Here is a 17,292-nt window from a genome sequence, read left to right on the forward strand (position 1 = left end):
TTGCAGCCGTCATTGTTGTTTGGCGGGCCTGGGCTGGATTCGAACCTGCCACCTTGGGTGTACATGGCTGGCGCCTTAGCCACTTGAGCCACAGGCGCTGAGCCTGAACCATTCTTGAAATGCTTAAACCTTGGATTTCGTCTATAATTGAAAAGCTACTGAAAACAGAGGCCCTCTCTTCAGTCATTTTGAGGTGGAGAGAAGAGAGCAATAAAGTCAATTTAGTAAATGCAGAATCTGTTAAACTCAGATGTATTAATCTTGCTGGTAAAACAATAATATTGTCAAAGTATTTTTAGTTATATTCTTTTCCTCAGATGTATAGATTTTATTTTTGTTCAGTTATATCATGAGCCATTAATTATACTTCAACTGATGTGCTAAATCTAAGTTGCAGATTCCAAGAAAAAAAACTCTTGGTTTACCATCAAAAGTTAAGAAGATATAACCCAACCCTATTTCTGGGACTTGACATACAGGTCACAGAAATCTTTGAACAGAGTTCATAACCAGGGGTTTACAAGATCCATGAATTAAAGTGAAAACATGAAGGGAGTCATCACCCAAAAATGTACATTTGGGGGGAAAAAGAATCCATAGCTTTTATACTATTTGTAAAAGGGTAAGAGCCATTCACTGCTTTATACACTAATTTGCTGACCTTCTATCTAAAATTTAGAGACCTATTCTGTATTTGTTGACATGAAATTGTACAAATAATTGATCATTATGTTGCCTTTTTTTTTTTTTTTTTTGAGGCAGAGTCTCACTTTGTTCCTCTCAGTAGAGTGTGTGCCCTCACAGCTCACAGCAACCTTAAACTCTTGAGCTCAAGCGATCCTCTTGCCTCAGCCCCCTAGTAGCTGGGACTGCAGGGGCCCTCCACAACACCTGGCTATTTTTAGAGATGGGAGTCTCCCTCTCAGGCTGGTCTTGAACTCCTGTGCTCAGGTAGTCAGCCCACCTCGGCCTTCTGGAGTGCCAGGATTACAGGCATGAGCCACCACGCCTGTACCTGGCCTCCATCGTATTGCCTCTTCATTTGATGGGGTTCTTTTTGTTTTGTTTGAGGCAGAATCTTGTTCTGTCAAGAACTCTGCTAGAGTACTGTGGTGTCACAGTTCACCACACCCTCAAACTCTTGGGCTTAAGCGATTCTCTTGCTTCAGCCTCCCAAGTCGCTGGGACTATAGGCACCTGCCACAACACCCAGCTATTTTTTTTGAGATGAGGTCTCGCTCCTGCTCAGGCTGGTCTCAAATACCAGAGCTCAGGTGATCTGATGCCTCAGCCTCCCAGAGTGCTAGGATTACAGGCAATGAGCCACCTTCATTTGACCTTTTTTGAGGGCGTCTGTCTGATAAACAGGTGATGCTTGATTCATGAGGATTTAGCATTCTTTTATTGAAAGTGAAAAACCAGAGATTGTTTTTTTCTGTATACCTCTAGTAGATACTGTCCTCTATACTGTATTTGATGGGAGGCAAACAACATATCAGCAAGTACCCCACGGGTGGGTGAACTGGACCTCCACAGACCTTTGTAGAAGTTTCTAGGATTCTGCTCAAATAAATCTCTGGCTTTTCCCATTTTCCCTTTTAGAGTCATCATACCCAACAGGGTTTGTTTTATTTTTCCACTTTACTATTATAATTTTGTCTGTTGTTGGGAATTGGAGTGATATCAGAAGCTCGTTGTCCCTGCAAGGATAATCTACCTTAATGAGAAACAGTTACAACATCAAACAATCTTTTCCAGAGACATAGACAGGGCCAGGCCTCCTTGAGGTGGGTAAGATAATTGAGGATAGGTAAAAGAACTTGTCGTGACAACAGACAGGAATGTTGAGAAGTGGAATTTTACATGAAGTTGAAAAGCCAGGAGAGGGAAAGGTAGAAAGAACAGACAAAAACAAAGCATAGCGATGTCTGAATTAGTCCTAGAAGTCCCTTAGCTGGGAGCCATGCTCCAAGTCAGGCTTTACAGGAACCCATCCTGACTGCCCGACAAGCTTCTCAGAGGCTTTGTGCCTCAGTTTACTCATCTGGGAAATAAAGGAGTTGGGCCAGATGATTTCCAAGGGCCCTCCCACTTTCCAAATAATGTATCTTTCTCGATTTCTGACTCTTAAGTAACAAAAGCATTCTTAGTGTAAGTAGTTAATAACCCTCCTCCCGTCATTTAGGCTGGAAGAGACGCTGCTGTCCACGTGTGGGACACACAAACTCTGAAATGTTTATCATTGTTGAAGGGACAACATCAGAGAGGGGTGTGTGCCCTCGATTTTTCAGGTAAGTTCCAGTTTTCCACTGGAGTCACTGACAGATGGTTTTATATTTAGTCTGTGTTTTTGAAAAAACATCCTCCCACTTGGTTGAGTTCTGTTTGTAATGAGGTATAAGCTCATTGTATGTCGGCCACCCAGTCAAACACTGGGAATCATATATGTGATTATCTCACCCCCAAAATGTACATCCTGTCCTGTCTTCCCCGTTTCCTTGGAGTCATTACCCAGCCCTCACTCTGTGCTCTGTATTTGCTTGAGCGATTTGAAATCCAGAGCAGCTGTTGCTATTGAAAGATTTAGTTGCAAATGTCTGGCAGTGACTCAGAACATCAATTTCATCTCCCGAAATAAGGGGGAGCACAGTGCTTCTGATTTGAAATACAGAGAATGTGAGAGAACACCGCAAATTCTCTGCAAAGGGCTGCTTTCCAAAACCGGTGTTTTGGAAATAATGTTCTATATTAAGAAAATAGAACTAAAGTGATCATCTCTGTAATTTAAAATTTGAGCACAGTATTATAGAGACACTAACTGATGGGTATAATTTTCTGGAGAGTAAGTCTTTTTAGCCTAGAAGTTGAGAATGAAGGCCTGTCACAAAAGGTATTTTTACCTGGAAATTTTTAATAATCTCATTCATAGAAATCAGAGCAATAGAAAAAACATCCTAAACTTTCTAAAGAAAACTGATTTCATAATTTCCTTTTTCTAAATTTCATCCAAGTATTTAATAAGTATTACAATATGTGTAATATTACTCATTAAATCCCGTGACTCCCAACCCTGATCTCTTCATATGTCCCCCCCTAGTTTAAGCCCTCACTCCCTCTCCTCTGGTACTAATGCTGATCTGTGATTGTATCCCTGCTTCCTCAGTTCAGCCTACCCACTTCTGGAACATTCGAGAAGCATGGTCACTGTTGCTACCCCATGGACCCCCTTGGTTGGCTGACCCACTGGTTGGACGTTCATGGCCTTCCATGATCTGGCCTCAACTTTCCTTTGCACTGTTTTCACCCAATCAGCCCATTAGTGCTTCTTTACATCTGCCTGACTAAAGAGCCTCTGTGCTCTTCAGATCAGCATTAGTGCCAGACGTGTCCTCCTCCTTCTGCTCTTGCTCATGCTGTTCCCATATGTCTGTTCAAGTCCTAAGGCCACGCTACAGGTTTTCTCCTGTACCCTTCCAGGGAGACGTAACCTGTCCCTTCTTCATGCCTTACCCTACTGTTGGGTTGGTCTTGTGGCACCTGTCAACACCTATGTAGCACTGTGGTTACTGGTGGCAGCAACTCCCATACCTTTTACGTATAGGAAACGACTTGGCAGGAGAGCCCATCTCTCTGTTCCCTACTGCCCATATCATAGTGCAATGGACGTAGAAGCTGTTCAGAAAATATTGTGACTGGCTGAATGAACAAACAGATGAGCTTGTGCTAATGCACTCCCTCTTGCCTTTCCCTATTACTACTAGAATTTTACATTGTAAACCACACTTGGGTGAAAATAACCTTTATCGCCTGACCAATGCAACATAGGGCAGTTTTTGGTTTTTGTAATATGTGTATTCTCACATGTTGCAAACTACTCTACAGACCTGAGCTGTATCAGTGTTAGAAGTTATTTTAATGCCTTCCGTGGTTATCAAATTAGTGAAAGTCACAGCTACACAGCTCACATTCTACACCGGTGGGCATGTGAGAGAGGGGAAGGCCTGAGTATTGGAGAGAGACCTGCTCAGCACACTCCCTGCCGGCAGGATGCTCCCCCACACTTGATAGACAATGAATATAAAGTCCCAACTTCCCCAGGTCTGATGGACATGCAGGTTTAAGAGAGTTGTGCCATGTGTTATTGATAAAGCAGTAAAATCTAAAAGGAAACTGATTTTAGTTCAAAATTATAAAAATGTGAATGAAATCCTCCTGCTCTGCCTTCCTGGGATTCTACTTCTCAATGGCCAAACTGCCTTTTTCTTAAAACTAATTTTTCTAGTGGATACATGTGCTCATACTTAATATAAATAATTACATAATAAGTGTGCTGTAGAAGAGTGAGAGACGTTATGGGGAATCCAATGTATTCATATATTTGGTGGCACTGAAAATTAACTCAATAATTCAAGCAAACAATCTGACCAGGTATAATAAAGCTATATCTCAAAATTACAAGTGTGCAGACTGTGTGTATTTTATACACACTTCTATGTGCCAAGTTAAATAAAAAAGAAAAAGTAGAACTCAATGTAGCATCTATCATTGATTTCAAGTGAAAATGTATGTCTGAGCATTAGCCTATAAACAAAGTGGCAGGAAATTCAGAGTAATAGAATTTAATCATTTGATTATTTCCTCGATAGAATTGATTAATTTTCTGGTTTTCAAATCAAAATAATTACCTTATGTTATTTCAATACCTATAAGGAGATTAGCAGTTCAAATATATGAATTATGAGGCAAATTGGTAGCAGTAAACTGATACCCAATAACTTGGTCTGTGCATTTCAGAGAGCTCTCATCTCTTCTGAGCTGGTTTTAAAAAATAAAAAACAAGAAATTAAAGTGAGTCTAGAAATTTTTTTCTTGTAAGGCAGCCCTTCAGATTATTGCAGGGTAGAGAAACCAGATACTCTAACAGGTGAGGAAGCTGATTCTGTCACTGCTTCTAACTCTCATCTTAGGCAAAGGAAGAAATTCCCATATGTGAAATATTTTCTGTATAAGAAGGTTATTTCAGCCTTGGCACCTGTGCAGAGTGGTTACAGTGCTGGCCACATACACTGAGGGCGGCAGGTTTAAGCCCAGCCCAGGCCAGCTAAACAACTGCAACAAAAAATGGCTAAGTGTTGTGGTAGGCGCCTGTAGTCCCAGCTACTTGGAGGCTGAGGCAGGAGAATCGCTTAAGCGTGAGAGTTTGAGGTTGCTGTGAGCTGTGATGCCAGAGCACTCTACTGAGAGTGACATAGTGAGACTCTGTCTCAAAAAAAAAAAAACAACAAAGACATTCATTTCAGCATTTTAACAATATAGTGCCCATTCCTCACATAACAATCCCTGGGAAGAGCCCTTTTCCTCAGCAAATGTGTTAGTGTTGATTGGGGAAATGACTTTTTGCTTACTAGGTTAAGTACAATGTTAATATAAATGGTAGAAAGTAATGTTTTAGAAAGCACGAATAATAAGGACTATTTGGGAAGAACTTTCACTGATGTCTCTTGTGTACACTTCACAAATGAAGTGTAGCCGTTGACTGATTTGTGCAATCCCTTTGGTGACCCCTGAAGGTCTGGCCTCTTGGTTTAATTTCCATTGATAGCACTTTGTGTTCTAACAACAAAACTTTAGTCTTAACCCCCTGCCCCACTTTACAGGCCAAGAACAGAGATCTAGAGAGTTGGGTTGTCTGGCCTGGGTGTCAGTCAGCAGTAGCAGATCCAGTCACTTGGCTCTTAGTCCAGTGCAAGAGCCATTAGGCCAGGGCTGTCAGCAGGTGGGAGGTATGAGGAGAGTTCTTTGTCCGGCATCGTCAGCCCTTCTGCCCCTGCCCTCTGCCAGTGCTGGTGAACTTCGGAGAGTTGTGAGGGAGTCAGACCTGGCACACTCAGTGTGCTCACTCTCTGTGGCCCCAGCTACTCCCCTACCCTCCAGAGTGAATGTGGCGTGCCTGGCAGTGCAGAGAGGCCACCCCACGAACAGCCCCCACCTCCCGTGAGAGAGAATCTGCTTCTGATGTATGAGCAGGGGCAACTATACCTGCCTTTTAGAAACTGATAGAAAGTGAGTAATCCAGTGGAAATCCCCAGAGAGGAGACTACTTAGATCTCCTTGTGTAACCATGACAACAGGGCATCAGTTATTAACCACCTGCTGGTCTTTCTGTGTTCCTCAGTACCCCGTATCTACCTGCTTTATAAGTTAGCTTATTTTAGGGACATTGTGGAGACGTACCGGCAGTTTGTCTCCTATTAGGGAAATGAATTATCCTGGAAGTGTAAAGCAGGCCAATGACGTGAAAAACAGACAACACATGGCAGTTATACCGAGGGAGTTAGAGTATTCCTGAACACATGGCAGTGATATCGAGGGAGTTAGAGTATTCATGAACACATGGCGGTCATACCGAGGGAGTTAGAGTACTCCCAAACACATGGCGGTCATGCCGAGGGAGTTAGACTACTCCTGAACACATGGCAGTGATACCGAGGGAGTTAGAGTATTCCTGAACAAATGTCAGTCATACCAAGGGATTTAAAGTATTCCTACCACTTTTCTAAAGCAAACAAAAAGACATTTTTAATTAAAAACATTTCTTTCAACATGATTCAGAGCTCTGGATTATGTGGACAAGAAGGACTGAATTTAGATTATCCCTTGATGAAAAAGCTCTCTTAACTGCGAATTTATCATCGCTGTCTAGGGAAAGGGGCGCTGTCTGTGGTTTTGTGCTTACAGTAAGGAAAGAACTTCCACGTGGATGGAAAACTAGATTAGAAAGAGAAAAGTTCAGCCACATAAATATTTCCTAGGCTAAATATCATGCATATAATTTTTAAAAGCCTTCACGGACTGATTTTCCACAAGGGCATATCTAAGACTAACTCGCTTTCATTGTGTTCAATTCAGAAAACCTATGCATTTTTCACAAGCCCTGAGTAGGGGGCCCAACTCGTAATTGTCTGAATAAAGATTTTCTCTTTCTAATTTGCCCTTTGGTGTTGACATTAAGTACCTTAGAATTATTTCTAGACTGTGTCACAAACATCCATAATTAATACCTACTGTGACTGGAAAGATTTGAAAGGACATTACCTAGGCTCTAAAAATATGGCTGAAAATCAAAAACTCTAACTGGTCAGGGAACAATAGATATTCAAAGCTAAGGTCAAACCTCTACAGGGGAGATGAAAATTAGAAGAAAATAAAAAGGTAGCCAATTATATTTTCAAACTGTGTGGCATGCAGAAATAGCCTGCAGCTTCAGAATTCAAGAAAAAGTCACTTTCCCAAAGAAGAGGTATGGTTAGTTATTAAAGGCCTCTCTGGATTTGCACTGTCCTCACCCCTCCAAGAAGACATAATTTGTTTATAATAGTCACTTGGTGGTAACTTAGCCCTTTAGGAAAGTGTTGATGTCTTCATCTAATCCTGTAGTCAGCTTATCAGGGTTCATGTAACTTTCAGACACTGGCCTCATACTTAGTAGTGGTTGAGGAGGATTTGGTTGGTTAAACCAGACTCTTTTCCTTGCAGACAAGAAGGAGCAGATTACCATATTCAGGTGGTTGGAAAAAGGTCTCTGACACAAGAAAGGGCACTCAAATAGCAGTCCTTGGTTAGCATTTGAGGTGGGGTTGCCAGATTTAGCCAACAAAAATACAGGACACTCAATTAGATTTGATTTGCAGATAAACACATTTTGGCATAAGTGTGTTCCGTGCAATATAAGCATACATAGGTAGAAGTTTAAATATTGCACAGATATACTTATTAAGAAATCGTTCATTATTTATCTAAACTTCCAATTTGGCAAAGATTTCTTATTTTACCCAACAACTCTAACTTAGGGTCTACCTAGGCCTGCCTTGGAAAATACCAGTTGAGACCCCAAGTGGAGCAGTGGACCTGGGAGAAGACCAATATCTTAGAGCCGAAAATAGACTCATTGTCACAAAGCCAAATGGCTCTGCCAGTAAATGTCATGAAATCTGTCACACAGTTGACAAGGTTTCTGTCACTTTCATGTGCTCACGTTGCTTTATCCTGGTGGCTGGTTCTCTGTAGTCAGAGAGTGGACCCTGATGAACTGATGCAGGATGAGCCTGATCATTCGTCTCCTAGCAACCACACGGCCTGGGGCTTGCTGCCTACCTGGAAGCCTCGCCTTTGAATCCTCCCCAGGGAGGGGCAGCAAAGCAAGGGCTTATTGACTGTACCTCTTCTTTTTGTTTTGAAGAGATAAAGCCAATTGACTGCTTTTATTTTAAATTTAATTATACATATATATTAAATTTTAGGGAAAAGGTGCTAAATGTCCAAATTATAGTAGTCATTGATAATTACTATTCTCTTATTGGAGAAATAAATTGTCCTGGAAATATAAAGCAGGCAAATGATGCAAAAACTAGACCACAAATAAGCAGTTGTACACAGTTAGATTTATCTACTTAGATTAATCTATTCTTGGTACTTTTCTAAATTATATCTGATTATGAATAATACTTAATACTAAAGGAAAATGTTCATGATATAATAGATGAAAAAAGATTAGATGATGGGCTGCTCAGTGTGGATCTGGGCTTTTTTTCAAAGCACATTTATGTAGAGAAAAGATTAGTAGGATATACACCAAATATAGGGCTAAACATTTAGAAGATTTAAAAAAATTATCCATATTTTCTGAATGTCCTAGAATAAGCATATTACCTTTGAAATAGGGAAAATAAGAAATTAAGATGTTTTAATTCTAAAATCATTTTCGAAAGACCTTTTGCAGTTAAATTTAGTCTCCATAATGTTCTTAACTTGGAGAGTTAAACGGAACCCAATTTTTTAGAGCTGAAAATAGACTCATTGTCACAAAGCCAAATGGCTCTGACAGTAAATGTCATGCGATCTGTCACACAATTGACAAGGCTTTGTAGCTTACCTGAAAGATTTCCTCATAGTCCTATGTCTCAGATTAGAAGGTTGGGTCAGCAGATTGACTTCAGCAAGCGATTATTCTGCATGAGGAAGCTCAGTTCTTACCAGTCATGCATTTTATTTGATGAACTCCACTTAGTCTATGAAATTTCTAATGTATTTGAGCCTAAAGAATATTCTTAAGGTCAATTTCTTATTCCCCTTTACAGCATGTGAAATGTTTTTTTTTTTTTTTGTGGAAGAAACGAGTCATTTGACATTTGTGTTGTTTTCATACAGCCGATGGAAAATGTCTGGTGTCGGTTGGTTTAGACGATTTTCACAGTATTGTATTTTGGGACTGGAAAAAGGGAGAAAAGATAGCCACCACAAGGTAAGAAGCTGCCGAGACCTTACGGCATCCTGCTGATTTCCTGCTTCAGTAAAGGTCAATAGTTTTCATCTTCTGGTAAGATTTCATCTTCAAATTCAGATGAAATTCACGTAGCAAGCTTAACACCCAAGTGCAAACGTATTGCGGTATTATACGGTGCCAACCTGGCTGAACGCAGTTGATGTTTGTTGTGGGGAATCAGAAAATTCTGAGATCCTTGACACAGAGTTAACATGTGTTATCTATTTCAATCAGGCTTTTTATCAGCAGTAGAAAAGCAGCTTTTCTCAAGCTTGTGGCTGGCCCCCTGGTTTTTCCTCTGTTTTAGCATCTGGTGAAGGATTGTCAACGTCACTACCGTCAGAGGCACCATTTGTCATTTGTCTGTGGCCTGCTGAAAGGAGGCCCTGCCATGTGCATCTGCCACCCGCCTTCAAAGCAGGCAAATTGTTTCCCTAATCTCCCCATCTTATAAATAGACTTTTTAAGACCGACACCTGTCCTCTCTTACCCCAGCCTCCCTGCCCTGCTGAATCAGCTCTGAGTCTGAACAGGACTTTCCACTCCTACTCACATTGAACTCAGCTGTTTGCTCAGCTGTGGTCGGGGTCAAACAGAGCTGGCACCAAGACCCAGGCATGTTGTCAGTGTAACTCCCTACTAGTTCTTCCTGTATCACTAACATCCTTTCTATCTCACGATGTAAAATCATTCTGAAGTTAATGGCCTTGAATCCCAATATTCACTTTTTTTAAAAAATTAAATCATAGCTGTGTACATTAATGCAATCATGGGGTACAATGTGCTGCTTTTACATACACTTTGAAATGCTTTCATCAGACGGGTCAACATAGCTTTCATGGCATTTTCTTAGTTATTGTGTTAAGACATTTATATTCTACACCTAGTAAATCCAATATTCACTTTCTAAGTTAATATTTTCCTCTACAATATTAAATAGGAAAGAGAAAGTTTTTGGCAATTTGGCTTAATGAATGAAGATCTATAAATTGCTAGAGGCTCAGAGAAGCAGCAGATGGAGGCTTGAGGACTCCAGCTGACCATCTTAGGAGAAAAAGAGAAGCTTTTCTGATGACTGCTTGTTGAGATGGAATTCTTGGCAGCAAGTGGCAGCTCACAAATCTGCCGCCCACGTGGTTTTCCTTTTGGTCTTTCTAGTCCCTCGCTGGTTTACTACTTCTCTCTACCGCTCGGATTCAGCTTCTAATTGGAACCCTGTTTTACTCCCGGACTAAAATGCCGGATTTTACTTTAATATTTCTAACAACATACTATCCGCATTTTACAGATTAGCACAGGGAAAGTATGTGCCTGCATTTCAAAAGCAGCAGGAACATAATTTTCCCGCTAGAAAACCCTCTGCAGCTGTGGGTGGCTGACCAATTGTATGCCAGAAGATTAATCAAAATGAAAGAAATATTCCTTAATATCAAAAATGTATACATTTTATAAGCTTGGTGCATAGTGTAGTACTGTTTAATTAACACACAGCAAATTAACACCATTATGTTAATAACTTGACTTATATCTAAAATTCCTCCTAAGACTACAACACATTCTCCAATGAGACATCTGCAAAATTGCCCTTGGGACATTTTTCCAATTTTGGCATTAACCATTACTCTTTCCAAAGATCAGTATCAAGGATTGTTAAAGTTCTTTGGAATAATACTAGATTTTACAATAAGTAAATAAAAATATTTATATAAATACCTATTTGCATAATATTAATGGTGATAAATATTTACATAGATAAGTAAGCAACTAGACAAATAAATAAAAATTCTAGGACAGGAGTAGTGACTCATGGCTGTAATCCTAGCACTCTGGGAGGCCAAAGCCAGTGGATTGCTTGAGCTCAGGAGTTTGAGACCAGCCTAAGCAAGAGTAAGACCTGTCTACTCAAAATAGAAAACCTAGCCAGGGGTAGTGGTGCATGCCTGTAGTCACAGCTACTCAGGAGGCTGAGGCAAGAGGATCACTTAAGCCCAAGAGTTTGAGGTTGCTGTGAGCTGTGATGCCAGGCACTCTACCCAGGGCAACAGAGTAAGACTTTGCCTCCAGAAAGAGAAAACAAAAGAATTCTTTTTGTGGCCTTAGGTTAGAGTACTTAATTAGATAGAACGTTTACAAAACAGGGACACAGAAAAAGTGACAAAGAAGTAATGCTTCACTGAATGGTAATTTTCCAACTTACAGGGATCATCTTAGCTCCTCAGAGAGCCTAATTGACTCTCAAAGAATGGCTGACCTGGAGCTGTGCCTGTGGCTCAAAGGAGTAGGGTACTGGCCCCATATGCCAGAGGTGGTGGGTTCAAACCCAGCCCGGGCCCAAAACTGCAAAAAAAAAAAAAAAAAAAAAAAAGAATGGCTGACCGGTAACATACATGGCTTTGAAGTTACCAGCGTTGACTCCCGCAAGGCTTAACAATAGAACTGCTTCTGGCAGGCTGTGTTGTCCTTGCAAGGTGCTGGTTCTGCAGCGACGCTGGGGAGACACAGTCGGTGGCCTTGGTGGCACTGCCAGCTGTGCTGCTGCTGCCCATGCTAACATGTGCCAGCTGCAGGACCCTGACCTGCATTTGTGAGCTGTTGACATGGACCTGCTCTTTATCAGCTTAGAGAAATTAGAGAAATTTGAAATTGGCACATAAAAATTTTATTACTAGATCTCCATGAGACTTGACCCAATCCATATGAACAATGTCCTTGCTTCTTTGCTAGTTTTAATAAGTGATTTCGGTTGCCTCCATTACAGATGGATTTTTTAGTCTTTTTTTCTCTTAAAGATTATTCAGATTTTAGTCTAATGTATAGGAAGTCCATCGAAAAACCATAGCCAGTCTCTTACAGTTGTTAGATGGCCCAGCATAAGTGTCAGCTGGGTAGGTGAGACAGTTAATCAGGGACCCCTTTGTTCCTTTATCTGGACTTGCATTATTCCGGTGCCGTGATGTGGGGACCAACGACTAATTATCACGGACGTGCTTCACCTCAGAGTTTGAGCAGGAGGCATCTTAGGCAAAAAGTACAATTATCAAGGGGCCCAATGAGAATATTTTAAACACTGATCTGCAGTAATTTGGCTGTTAAAAAGCTTAGGAACAAAATATGGGCTGACACGAAGCAGGTCTGGGCATTTCCACATGAGCTTCACTCTCAGTCTATTTGTGGTCCCTGTTCTGATGCATTTAGTGAATATCACAGAGCCCCCTGCACACCGTGCTGGCATCTTCTCTTTCTCATTTTCCTTTTTAAAAGCATGTATCTCTTTTAAAAATAACACTTATTATCCTTTCCTCTGTTTTCAAAATAATATACAATCATTATAGAAAAATTAGAAAGCACAGAAAAAAGAAGAAAATGAAAATCATCTCTCATTCTACTACCCAGATGTAGCCCCAGCTAACGTTTTAGTCTATGTTCTTCTAGAATTTTTCTTCATTTTTATTCATATACATGGGGCATTGTACAGTCACTCTATAACTAGCTTTTGTATTTTTCACTCACCAAGGTATCATCTGTCTTCTAATTTACATTTCTTGGTTCATTCTAGATTAGTATTCCATATTTTGAGCCATTTAAACATCTTTTCTGGGGCATGGCGCCTGTAGCTCCGTGGTTAGGGCGCTGGCCACATACAGCGAGCCAGGGCCAGCTAAACAACAATAACAACTAGAAAAAAAAAAAAAAAATAGCCAGGCTGGTGGCAGGCACCTATAGTTCCAGTTACTTGGGAGGCTGAGGCAAGAGAATCGCTTAAGCCCAAGAATTTGAGGTTGCTGTGAGCTGTGAAGCCACAGTACTCTACTGAGGGCAACATAGTAAGACTCTGTCTCAAATAAATAAATAAAATAATAAAATAAAAATCTTTTCTGGAGATAGGGTAGGTAGGGTATAGACCAAACATTTAATCATCCTGTTATGAATCGCTGTCACAAAAAGAGAGAAAATGAAATCTCACCCAGGACTGGGCCTCTGTGCAGGTGAAAGGCTTCTGAACTGACAACGTGGAAACCAAGTCACCAGTGAGCAGCTGCCTTGGCTTCCGGAAGAGGCTCCTCCCTTCCCTCTTCCTCTGTGCTTGCCAGTGGGGGTGCGCGTGGCCCTACACTGAATTGCTTGTGACTGGGACGTGAGGAATTGTCTTCTGCCTTCTTACTCTTTTCGTCTACAACCTGAAACACTTTGCCTTTGTTTTTCTTACACACACGTGAGTCGTAGGCACCTTCCCTACAAATTTGACAAGTGTCTAAAAGAAAAGGTGTCCAGGCTGTAATCCCAGCACTCTGGAGGCCAAAGCAGGTGCACTGCTCGTGCCTTAGAGTTCAAGACCAGCCTGAGCAAGAGCGAGACCCCATCTCTAAACAAGTAGCCAGGTGTTATGGTGGGTGCTTCCCAGCCACTAGGGAGGCTGAGGCCAGAAGATCACTTAAGCCCAAGAGTTTGAGGTTCCTGGGAGCTTTGATGATGCCATGGCACTCTACTGTGGGTGACAGAGCGACACTCTGTCTCCAAAAAAAAAGGTATCCCATCGGTGTTTATTTGGATATTTTCATTAGCTGAACATTTTCATGCCATCATTAGCCAGTTTAGAACTTTTACCACAAGAGAAAAAACATTAGTGTTTGTTTGACACTAACATATTAGATGAAAACCAAGAAATTCCCTCAAAAAAGGTTTTTCTAAATGTTTGTGTAGATGAATACAAGCAAAACCATTTTCTCCTATCTCTAGGAAATGCAATCTATTGTGTCAGTTCTTAATTTTCATTCTCATTTTCTGTGGCCTCTTCTCTCTAAAGCATATATTAATGGTTTAGAGTCTGTGGGGATTTTCCTCAATCAAGAAGACCTTTGTGCTTAATGCCTTTTATGGTTATCTGGTTCACGTCTCTTCTTGATGTTAAGCACATTTTCTCTTTTCTCGTGTCTACAACTTTTTCTCTGTCCTAATTGTTCCTGATATGTCCAGCAATGTTTTGTGGCTATAGTGTCTATGTTTGCTTCTAACTTCCAAAGAGAGAGAGCCCCCAAATCAATTCCCTGTCTCCCCTGCCTCTCCCTGTAGGCTCATATCTATAGTGGGTCAGGAGACACTCTGTGCTTTTCTTTAACCTTCTTTTTTTGTTGAGACAGAGTCTCAGTATGTCTCCCTAGGTAAAGTGCTGTGACTTCACAGCTCACAGCTCACAGCAGTCTTTAACTCTTAGGCTTAAGCTATTGTCTTGCCTCAGCCTCCCAAGTAGCTGGGACTGTAGGCACTCACCATAACACACAGCTATTTTTTTGTTGCAGTTGTCATTGTTGTTTAACAGGCCTGGGTCAGGTTGAAACCTGCCTGCCTTGGTGCACGTGGCTGGCGCCCTAACCACTGAGCCACAGGTGCCGAGCCATCTTTAAGCTTTTTATGGTGGAAATTGTCAGAGTTACACAAAAGTAGAGGGAACAGTATGAGTCTCCTGTCCCATCTTCCAGCTGCAACAATGATCAGCATTCTACAAATCGTGCATACTCTTTCTTCCTCCCTCATTTTCTTATTGCAAGAATCTTTTAAAGGACATTCAAGACATGTCATTTGCCCTGTGTGTACTTCCTTAGGCATGTCTAACTGAAAAGGCATATTTTTTTAAGCCAGTCATTATTACAACTCAAGCCATGGTAATTTACTTCTTTTATCTATTATCCAATTCATACTCAAACATTTCTCATTGTCCCAGGGCTGAGAGTTGGTTGATTCAAACAAGCACCTAAACAAGGCCCATACATTATGTTGAGGTGTTATCTTCTCTTAAGTCTCTTTGATTTTATTGCATTTCCCATGCGACCTTTTTAATGCCATGGATGCACTAGATCGTTTGACCTATGGAATGTTTCACATTCTAGACTTGATTCTTCATGAAACCATTTCAGACATTCCCCCGCATTTCCTATAAATGGTAATTGGGCTTGATTAGATTCACATTTGGTGTTTTTTTAAATCATTTTATTGATAAATAATTCACATATGTCAACCTAAAGGAAAAAACTGAGGTAAAATTAATGTAAGTAGAGGGGCAGCGCCTGTGGCTCAAAGGAGTAGGGCGTCAGCCCCATATACCGGAGGTGGCGGGTTCAAACCCAGCTCTAGCCAATAAAAAAAAAAAAAAATTAATGTATGTAGAGAGTTTATTTGGGCCATAAATTCAAGTTGCCCTCAATATATGCTATATATGATTAGCAGCAATTACAAGTGGGTTTTTAAAGGAAAAGAAAAGGCAGTTCCTATGTTGTTTACCAAAAAAAATTGACATGAAAATAACGTAAGCTATTATTGGCTGTACCTTGTTCTTTGCATCCCAGATTCCAGGAACATGAAATAATAGGCGAGGCCGCTAGTCAGGAACAAAATGCCTTTGAGCAGTTGTCCCCTGCTGGGTGTGGGGTGGGGTGGGAGGAAGGTGCCAGCAGCCTCTCTGGGCCTGGTACAGTTTGCATACTTCACAGAACTCACACTGCGCTGAGCGGGATTTACTTTTCTCACATGATACAGATCACCCATTAAAAGTACACTGTACAGTGGGTTTTAGTACATTTACAGAGTTATGTGATTATCACTATAGTCAAATTCCAGAACATTTTCATCCCCCACCCCCCCAAAAAAAACAACCTACCTGTTACAACTAATCCGCCCTCTGTCTGTGGATTTGCCCATCCTGAACATTTCACATGACTGGAATTACACAATGCCGAGGGTGCCCAAAAAGCATATAGACATTTTAAGAAAGGATAAATCTGTGTTAAAATTGTAACACCAAAGTCACCTTACAAGAGGTGCTCAAACATGACTTGTATTCATCTTTTGTTATTGGTAGATATTGTCACAATATTTTAATACAGTTTTTTTCTTAAAATGTGTATACATTTTTGGCCCTTTATGACTGCCTTCCTGCACTTAGCATAATTTTTAAAGGTTCATCTATGTCATAGCATTGATCAGAACCTCATTCCTTTGTATCACCATGTAACATTTCATTGTATAGACATGCCACATTTTATTCATTCATCAATTGATAGATATTTGGGTTGTTTCCACTTTTTGGCTGTTATAACAAAATACTGCTGTGAACACTTGTTTACAAGGTTTTGAGTAAATATATATTTTATTTCTCTAAGGTATATACTTACGAGTAGAATTGTAGGGTCATATAACTACACGTAACTACGTTTAGCATTCGAGACACTGACAAAATATTTTTCAGCGGCTGCAGGTTCTATTTTTATTATAGGAAGTCTGATTTTACTACATCCTTCACCAGTGTGAGGTAGTATCTCATTGTGGTTTCGATTTTCATTTTCTGAATGGATAATGATGGTGAACATTTTTTCATGTGCTGACTGGCCAATTATATATTTGTAGGAATATGTATTCAGGCACACTGCTCACTTTTTAATAGGGTTATTTGTCTCTCTTTTTTTTTTAGTTCTAAGAGTTTTTCATATATTCAGAATACATGTCTCTTATCAGATACATGATTTACAAATATTCAATTTTTAGGCAAGAACATTTCATAGGTACTTCCTGTCACATCACTGAGAAGAGTTAGAAATTAGTGTTGTACCAGAGGTCGGAGGGATATGGGAGTGGTCCCTCCCAGGGACACACAATAGGGGCGTATTATCTATAGACAGTTTTAAAATAATAAAAAGCTAAGCTGAAAGACAGATTGCTTTCTATTATTCTGATTGTTTTATTAGCTGATGACTCTAAGCGATGTCACTGGTAGGATGTCCACCACGGTGGACAACTTTCCCAGCATTCCCCCCTTGGTAACCACTACCCAAAATGTCTGGTTGTCCTACTTTTAGTAATACTCAGCTCATTGGAGGGCTGCAGTAGTATCAGCCTGGTCTTTCATTCTATGACTTCCTGTCAATGCATTTTCTAAAGAATGGTCATATCCATTGACAACTGCCAGCTAAATCGATTAC

General features: G+C 40.6%; 1 protein-coding gene across 1 annotated transcript in view; it reads left to right on the forward strand.

The window, feature by feature from the left end:
* Positions 1–17,292, forward strand: part of EML6 (echinoderm microtubule associated protein like 6) — a 293,843-nt gene that overhangs the window by 189,113 nt on the left and 87,438 nt on the right. Inside the window, exons 15-16 of the mRNA XM_003787924.3 lie at positions 2,186–2,291; positions 9,208–9,301. Coding sequence (XP_003787972.1) covers positions 2,186–2,291; positions 9,208–9,301 — 200 coding nt within the window. The remainder of the gene's footprint in view (positions 1–2,185; positions 2,292–9,207; positions 9,302–17,292) is intronic.

The sequence above is a fragment of the Otolemur garnettii genome, unplaced genomic scaffold, assembly GCF_000181295.1.
Source record: "Otolemur garnettii isolate 467f Iridium unplaced genomic scaffold, OtoGar3 scaffold00024, whole genome shotgun sequence".
Taxonomy (NCBI): domain Eukaryota; kingdom Metazoa; phylum Chordata; class Mammalia; order Primates; family Galagidae; genus Otolemur; species Otolemur garnettii.